General features: G+C 36.3%; 1 protein-coding gene across 1 annotated transcript; it reads left to right on the forward strand.

Annotated features, from left to right (window-relative positions):
• Window positions 1-1,604: 1,604 nt before the first annotated feature.
• LOC109219106 (putative defensin-like protein 20) lies at window positions 1,605-2,427 on the forward strand. The gene is made up of 2 exons (XM_019383526.1): window positions 1,605-1,662; window positions 2,234-2,427. The coding sequence occupies exons 1-2, from the start codon at window positions 1,605-1,607 to the stop codon at window positions 2,425-2,427; spliced, it is 252 nt and encodes an 83-aa protein (XP_019239071.1).
• The last annotated feature ends 7,075 nt before the right edge of the window (window positions 2,428-9,502 follow it).

Raw genomic sequence — 9,502 nt, forward strand, 5'->3', positions numbered from 1 at the left:
CGCACTGCATTTTGTGCGGCCGCACAGCCCCCACCACGGACGCACTGGATTTTGTGCGGACCGCACTGGTGGGTTCCGAGGCTTGCAACTCTTCTGGACCTGCAACAGCTATGATTTTCGGCCTAAAACCATCCTGGAACCTACCCGAAACTCACCCGAGTCCCCGGGACTTCAAACTAATTGTACCAACACATCCCATGACATCGTTCAAAACTTTGGAACGCTCACAACAACATCAAATCACTAATTTAACATAGGATCCAAGCCTATGAACTCCAAGAACTCTTAATTTATGCTTTCGATCAAAAAGTCTATCAAATCTCGTCCGAATGACCTGAAATTTTGCACACACGTTCCAAATGACATAACGGAACTACTGCAACTCTCGGAATTCCATTCCGACCCTCGGATCAGAATTTCAATATCGAACAAGAAACTTCAAAAATTCAACTTTCGGCATTTCAAGCCTAAATTAGCTACGGACCTCCAAAACACAATCCGACCATGCCTCTAAACCCGAAATCACCTAACGGAGCTAACAGAACCATCGAATTTCCATTCCGAGGTCGTCTTCACACTGTTCTGACTACGGTCAATTTTCCAACACTTAAGCTCTCATTTAGGGACTAAGTGTCCAAAAATTCTCCGAAACGCAAAACCGAACATCCCGGCAAATCAAAATAGCAGAAACAAACTTGGGAAAAACAGTTAATAGGGGAACGGGGCGTAAATTCGAAAAACGACCGGCCGGGTCGTTACAATACTGATTATACACAGTTATGCAGAATTATACGTATATAATACTTCCACCGTTTTTAGTTTAAACGATTAGGTGAGCGAATATATTAGTTAATTTTTTATATTAAAATTATAATTCCATATAGAAGTAGTGATTATGACAACTTACTCACATAATCAGATCCCTAATAGCTTGTTTGGATGGTTGTTACATATCGTTTCATAATTTATCGTATTAAATTGTACTGTATTGTATCGTTTGATGAATATAATGTTTGGATGAATTGTGTCATTTTGCCGTTGTTTCATTGTATCACGCGCCCGTAATATGATGACTAAACTTGCAATATTATAAAGAAAAATTATGAAACGGTATATAAAAAGGTAGAGTAAATGATAAAATAAAAATATTTAATAATAATGAGGGGTGAGATTGAGAAAAAAACACAAGAAAACGACGCGGCCACAAAAAAATCGGTCGTTACATAAAGTGGCACATTTCATCGTTCCGTAACGACTGATTTAACAATACGATACAATAAAATTCAAGTAACAATAATTAAAAATATTATATTTAAAGTAACAATACGATACGATACAACATGTAACAACCATCCAAACAAGCTGTAATATAGCAGGCTCTTAAATTTGTTTGTTATTTTGTAGATGCGTCCTACCTTTTTTTGGCCTAAGATGGGAAGAGAATAAGCACTACTTTCTTTTGTTCTAGGATGGTTATGAATAATAGCAATCTTATTATAGATATATGTAATATCAAAACCAAATACCTCGCTATTTTTCACTATAAATAACTCATTTTTCATTAAGATTGAGACGCACCAATTTATAAAATTGTTTCTTTTAGTATGGCTATCAAGAGGGTTAATTTAGTTCTTCTTGTCACACTCATTGTTCTTATTATAGGTACTTCATATGTGTTTTTACCTTTTTTTTTCCCCAATGTTTTTTGAATTTTTTGGTATTCTTTTTATGAAAGATATGTTTGATTCATAGAAGAATGTGGTCGTGATAGTCTCATTCTGACCGCTTTCATGTTTGAGTGGATAATTTAATTTGCTAATAAGAACATGCAAATTTGCAATCCTTAGGATTTGTAAATTAATTAGATCAGCAGATTATAAGTTCATTTGATAAAAAGGTGCAAAACATACCACACTAGTCTAGCCATATATTTCAAAATTGTCCTTCAACTTTTTTCTTGGTTATTAGTTCTTCAATTTTGATTTATGTGATATAATTTCCATTTTAGCATATTAAAAGAGAAATGACATATTTTTATATTTGAAAATAATTTAGTTTTAAAATTTTGCTTATCCTTAATGGTGATTTTATAGCCATATAAAAATATCGTGACATGTTTAAGACCATAAAATTCAGAAGTCTTTTATTTTTTATTAAACCCCGTATCCAATCAAATAGATTAACATGATAATAGAGTACTTATTTACTATTAAATGGTGTTTTACTTTTGTAGGTTGCAATAATATGGCTGATGCATCAGTATGTTGCCAGGATCATCCAGAGGTCGGTCCATGTGTACCTGGTGTAACTGATAATCCAGATAATGATGGCAAATGTTGGACGTTCTGTGTCAATGAGTGTGAGCTCGGAGGAACTTGCAAATTAGTTGAAAATAAACACGTTTGTCACTGCCGTTGTTCTTTATAATAACAACGGCAGTTCTAATTTATAAATTTTATTTCTTTTTTAATAAGATTTGGAATGAATTTTCTCATAGAAGGATAGATGTTGTTTTCTTTTATCTACTAGCAAGAGAAGATAAATGTCTTGTTATCCCATTTGGATCAACTTGGTTAATTTGAAATGTTTTCAACTATAGGGGGAATGTTTCTAATTTAATGAAATTGCTCTTGTAACTATGTTCATTCACAAAACCCAAGCACAATAGATGAAGTTAATTACTTGGAAATAACTACAGATCTTATGCCTTTCTCTCTCTAGAAGGTAGATGACCATACCTCCCATTTTCATTGTCCAAGCCGCCTCAACTCCACCGAGCCACCAAATATTCCAACCACTATGGCAAGCGTGAATCGATCAAATGATCGTAATCCTACTCCTCTAGAGGACTCTCCCTCTTTCAAAGATATACCACTCATAGAACCCCACTCTAACCTAATAGCACTACAAGGTGAGATGTCTTCCCCAATGCCCATACACCAAGAAGCGGAGTTAACAACATCATCTATGCATGACATGCGATTGGAGGAACCGGTAAAAGAAGGCTACCGTGTTAGCCTATCACTAGATGATCTCCGACGAATCTACCACCATTGGAAATATTCAGTCATTATCAAGCTCTTAAGTAAACGAATTCAACACCATTACCTAAAGAGGAAAATCCAGGACATGTGAAAAATTTCCGAAAATTTTCCATTAATTGACCTTGGCGCAGACTACTATATTGTAAAGTTCTCTAAAGAAGAACATATGGTGAAAGCTTTACAGCAAGGCCCTTAGTTTATTAATGGCCACTTTTTTCATTACAAAAATGGGAAGCTAACTTTGTTGCTTCTGAGGCAAAGCCTCTCTCTATGGCTATATGGGTCCTTCTTCCTCAACTTCCCACTGAATTTTACGATGGTTTAATCTTGCACAGGATTGGAAACACGATAGGAAGACTGTTAAGGGTTGATGCTTGCACATCCGCTACTCTTAGGGGAAGATATGCAAGGCTGCGCGTGGAGATCCCTATGGATATTCCTATTAAACCTTTTATTTTTATTGGTTCCCATAAGCAAGATATTTGTTATGAGGGAGAAAAGTTCTTGTGCAAAAATTGTGGGAGATTAGGCCACGTTGCCCTTCAATGTCATTACTCCATTAAAAAGTAAAATGCCAAGGCAGTAGGTAATCCCACCAATCTTGAAAGTGTTCAGAAGCAGGAGCAGGAGCCAATGGAAGGCGATTGGAAAACAGTCTCCTTTGCCAAGCAAAAAGGAAGTTTACACGATCTCCTACAACTTCCACCCATGATCAAAATGTCCTAGGTATAAATGCCAGAATTTATGATGCTGATACAGGTAAGTATCTCAATACTCAGAAGTTTAATTACGTGGAAAAATCTACTCGTATACAATATGAGAAATATGAAAGAAAACTCCAAACACTACTGAGTCGTTTTCCCCTAAATCAACTATGATTAACAACCAATTCTCTAGTCTAATTGAACAGCCCATAGTTTTGGAGGAACCGACCTCCTCTAAATCAGATAGTATCACTCTCACCCAATGCATGTCCACTTTGCATGACACTTTTCAAAATCTGAAGCCACACGTGACCAACAACATGCACCCCTCTACTCTTAGCTCTCAATCATTAACTAAAAATCCTACTAATAAAAATCTTTTGCTTAATCAACAACCTCTTAATAAAATAAATACTAGTCTTAATAATATGGATGTCTTTCTCACTAATACCCTATGCACTGACACTACCTTTCCCGTTAATTCCAAAGCTCCTCTAACTCCTCTAGACAACGAGCTCTCTGAGGTATGCCAAATGGACACCTCTCATGACGAAGTGTCACAAACAAAATCTTCCAAGGATCTTTTTACTCCCTTACTCTTTCCCAATCTGACCAAATGCAAGTAAAAAGTTCTACTATAAAGTTTCCTAGGGAATTGTCTAGCACCAATCCCACTCAACCAAAAATCCCTGATATAAACCCTGTCACTCCTAAAAATTCCAAAACTGCCAATTTCATCGAGGAGGAGAAACAGATTCCTTCAAATCCTTCGTTACCAACACCGCGCAACAATGTACAACCTTCCCCTACTTCCCCCTCATCTCCCAAATCCAACAGTTTACTACACCTCTCCCCCACTTCCCCAGAATTATCAACCCCTATTTTGGCTAGAAGCAGGATTGATGGGTCATGCAATCACGTTCAACATGGACATCAATGGACAGGATACGGTCTCTATAATCCAGAGCACCCCTTACCTTGCTCAACTAATCTCGGAAGGATAAAGTTAGCCATGAACAACTACATGAACCAAATGTGGATCAACAATGTCCTACATCCCTTGGCTCCAACAATGAATCAAAATCTTATTCAAGCCATGCAACAACAATGGAATCTTCCTCCCCAAGCAAACCCTCAAGTCCCAGAAAATCTACCAGTGGATCTTCCATTCTTCCTACCGGAGGAGCTCTCCCAAATCAACCCCATTTTCATTCTCTGGGACATGCATGCAACAACAGAACATACAAATGCCCAGAACAACATCCCAATGCAGATGGGAAACAACCACCTCCAAATGTGTAAGAACCAGTAGAAAATCACCCAAAAGAGGAGGAAGAAATAAATCCTCTACTTATGAAATCGAGTGTGGAATTTGAAAACCTAAATGAAGTAAAAGTACTACTATTCAAGGAGATGCTGAGCAAGAAATTCATCTTCAACTGCCCTCCCTTAATGTTCAAATTCTCAGTGGACATAAGGCCTCCACGGGACCCAACTGTGGGAACCCATGCAGTGATCTTGGTCCCACGCCAAAAGAGGACCTCAAACTCCAACTTGGAGGAGGAGGAAATGTCTGTCAATCCAAACCACCAACCAAGGATGATGAGATCCACCAGAATCATCTTCTGGAATGTCCGTGGTGCTAACAATGACGACTTTCATCGTAACTTTAGGATCTGGTTGACACTCATAGGCCTTGCTTAGTTGCTCTCCTTGAAACCAGAATGGCGACACATGTTTCCCTTCTTAATGATTTTAATTTCACTGAGATGATCGAAGTTCCCTCTGAAGGCCAATCTGGAGGTATGACCATTCTCTATGACCATACCGTGGTCACAGTTCACAATTTCACAAGGAGGGGTCAAGAAATTCATGTAATGATAGAGGTACTTGCCTTTTGTTTTACTTGGTTATTAAGCATTATCTATGCTAGTACTAATATGCATGATAGAGATTCTACGTGGGATAATCTAATTAATATTTCCAATAGCTTTAATGAGGATGGTTAGTGGGTGTAGATTTTAATGACATTACCATGTCATCCAAAAAATTTGGAGGAAGAACTGTCAGTATTTCTAGGACCTCTAGGATTTGGTACTTTATTAACAAATGTAGACTTATGAACTTAGTTTAATAGTAGCAAATTTACTTGGTCTAACCATAGAAAAAGGTTTAATGATTTAATTATGGAAAGACTAGATCGTTTTTTAGGAAATGAAGAATGGGCCAATCTATTTCCTAATGCCACAGTAACCCATCTTCCAAAAACATATTCTGATCACAACCCCCTTCTCTTAAACCTTAACTCCTTTTTTCATGTAGCTCTTAGTAAACTCTTTATGTTAGAAAATATTTGGTGCACACACCCTGATTTTGTTAATTTGGTACGTCAAAATTGTCTTAATAGTAACCTCTTAGAATCCACTCAAAATTTTACTATTAACATCTCCAAGAGGAGTACGGAAACTTTTGGAGATATTCAAAAAGGAAAAAAGAGAATTCTGGCTCGCCTTAAGGGTATCCAAAGCTCTCTCAATTATACTCATAGTTCTTTTCTCCAAAGCCTAGAATCCTCTCTAAAAAACGACTTCAATAATATCTTAAAACTAGAAGAAGACTATTGGAGACTTAGATCACGAATTTCCTAGCTCAATGATGGGAACGCAAACACAATTTTTTTCCATATAAGTGCCTCTAATAGAAGAAGAAGAAACCATGTTAGCTTCTCTGGTGCACACACCCTGATTTTGTTAATTTGGTACGTCAAAATTGTCTTAATAGTAACCTCTTAGAATCCACTCAAGATTTTACTATTAACATCTCCAATTGGAGTACGGAAACTTTTGGAGATATTCTAAAAAGAAAAAAGAGAATTCTGGCTCGCCTTAAGGGTATCTTAAACTCTCTCAATTATACTCATAGTTCTTTTCTCCAAAGCCTAGAATCCTCTCTAAAAAACGACTTCAATAATATCTTAAAACTAGAAGAAGACTATTGGAGACTTAGATCACGAATTTCCTAGTTCAATGATGGGAACGCAAACACAATTTTTTTTCCATATAAGTGCCTCTAATAGAAGAAGAAGAAACCATGTTAGCTTCTCTGGTGCACACACCCTGATTTTGTTAATTTGGTACGTCAAAATTGTCTTAATAGTAACCTCTTAGAATCCACTCAAAATTTTACTATTAACATCTCCAAGTGGAGTACGGAAACTTTTGGAGATATTCTAAAAAGAAAAAAGAGAATTCTGGCTCACCTTAAGGGTACAAAACTCTCTCAATTATACTTATAGTTCTTTTCTCCAAAGCCTAGAATCCTCTCTAAAAACGACTTCAATAATATCTTAAAACTAGAAGAAGACTATTGGAGACTTAGATCACGAATTTCCTAGCTTAATGATGGGAACGCAAACACAATTTTTTTCCATATAAGTGCCTCTAATAGAAGAAGAAGAAACCATGTTAGCTTCTTTAAAGATGACCAAGGAAATTGGGTTGATAATCATAGTGATATCCTTACTCATGCTCAATTTTTGTATGAGAATGCCTTTACAACTTCTCATTGCTTTGCAAATAACCCTAATATCTTTAGTGACCTTGTCAGTTTTGACTCTTTAGACCTCTCATCACTTGACAAGCCCCTTTCAAATAGTGAAATTATCAATGCTATTTTTTCTTTTAAATCTTACAAAGCGCCTGGTCCAGATGGTTTTCACCCATTCTTCTACCAAAAATACTGAAAATTTGTCGGGCCTAGTGTTACTTCCTTTTGTCATGAGATCTTCACTTCCTACCAAATTCCTGCCAATATTAATTCCACTTATTTGTGCCTTATCCCTAAATTCCACAATGATAATAATCTTGAGAACATCCGTCCTATAGGAATATGCAACACCAGCTACAAAATCATCACTAAGATTATAGCTAATAGGTTAAACCATTCCTGGACCAAATCATCCGCCCCTTCCAATCCAACTTTTTAATAAATAGAAGAGCTTGTGATAATGTGATCCTTATCCAAGAAATAATCTACAAAATCAAAAATAGCTCTAGTAATAGAATAGTATGATCCTAAAAATAGATCTAGAAAAGGCCTTTGATAAATTGGAATGGTCTTTCACATTTAGAACCCTTAAATATTTTAAAATCTCTCCAACCTGTCAAAATTAATCATGTTCTGTATCACCTCGTCTAGATGGCTGTTATTGTGAATGGTGCAAGACGTGATTTTTTCTACCTAGTAGAGATATTAGAGAAGGCGACCCCATGTCTCCTTATATTTTTATTCTCTGCATGGAGATGTTATCACAATATATTAATTTTCAAGTAGACATTAAAAGATAGGATCCAATTACCATTAGCTCAAATGGCCTTCCTCTATCCCACCTTTTCTTTGCAGATGACTTAACCCTAATGAGTCACATTAACCAAAAATCTTGCACTTCTATTAAGTCTGGCCTTGACATATTTTGTAAGTTCTCTGGTCAAAACATCAACATGGCCAAATCAATTTCCAAAAAGTTCCCCAAAGGCATTAAAATTGCTACCTCTAATTTCTTTGGTATGAAGAGTAGTAATTCATTTGGAACATACCTAGGATTCCCCATCCTGGATTCTGCTCCAAAATCCAAAGACTTTTACTTCATTATTGATAATATGAGAAACCGTCTAGCAAATTGGAAAATAAATTTTATTAACATGGCAGGTCGTACCACCCTTTCTTCCTCAACCTTTGCTAGCATACCTAATTACGTAATGTATACCATTCTCCCGGAAAAAATCCTTAAAGCCATTGACAAACTTCAAAGAAATTTTATCTACTGTTCAAATGATTCTAAAAGAAAACTTCACCTCCTCAATTGGGACATCACTACTCTAGAAAAAACAAAGGTGGACTTGGCCTTAGGAAAGCTAAATAAAAAATTATAGCCCTCCTAACAGGCCTTGCTTGGAGATTCCTAAACTATCCTCACACCTCTTGGACCAAAGTTCTCAGGTAATCATATATATCCTCCCCTAGTAAACGTCAATCTTTTTCTTGGAAAAGTATCCTAAAAGGTTGGTAATATTGTATAAAAGGTTGTTTGTGGTATATTGGATATAACTCCTCCCTTGGCATTTGGGATACAAAATGGATTCCTAAAAGCCCATGCCTTAGAAATATCATTGAGGGCCCTCTTACAAAAAAAGATTGCTCTCTTACTATTAAAGACCTCATCACTCATAATACTTGGTCCTTAGATAAAACAACTTAGTTGAAAAGATTCACTCCATTAGCTTACCAATAGAAAGAAATCATGACTTTTTGACTTGGGAACCCAATAGTAATGGCTTGTTCTCTACAGCTTCTTGTTACAACTTCTTTGAACCCAACAATACTCCTTCCAAAAACTTTAGTTGGATCTGGGAAACTCACTGTCCCAACAAATTAAAATTCTCCTAAAATGTTACCACAATAGACTACCTTGTAGATCCTATCTTCATCATATAGGAGTGAATGTAGATAATTCACTGTATTATTGCTAAAATATTTTGGCAATCCCTTAACATAAGTACTAATTGGCCTAAATATGAGGATAACCTATGGGTAGACAAATTAAAAAATTCTAATCCAACCATTCCCTCTACACTGCTTACTTGGTCCCAACTATTTCCTTTTGTCATTTGGAATCTCTGGCTAAATAGAAATAATAACTTTGAAAAAAATACTTCTAATCATGTTTTCATCTCTTCCGTTATCAAGCAAGCGATT

The sequence above is a fragment of the Nicotiana attenuata genome, unplaced genomic scaffold (genome assembly GCF_001879085.1).
Source record: "Nicotiana attenuata strain UT unplaced genomic scaffold, NIATTr2, whole genome shotgun sequence".
NCBI classification, from domain to species: Eukaryota; Viridiplantae; Streptophyta; class Magnoliopsida; order Solanales; family Solanaceae; genus Nicotiana; species Nicotiana attenuata.

Bases quoted from the DNA above. Each gene is read 5' to 3' on its own strand.
- LOC109219106 (XM_019383526.1), top strand. From the start codon at position 1,605: ATGGCTATCAAGAGGGTTAATTTAGTTCTTCTTGTCACACTCATTGTT. The intron at 1,663-2,233 runs GTACTTCATATG...TTACTTTTGTAG, and splicing joins ACTCATTGTTCTTATTATAG to GTTGCAATAATATGGCTGAT.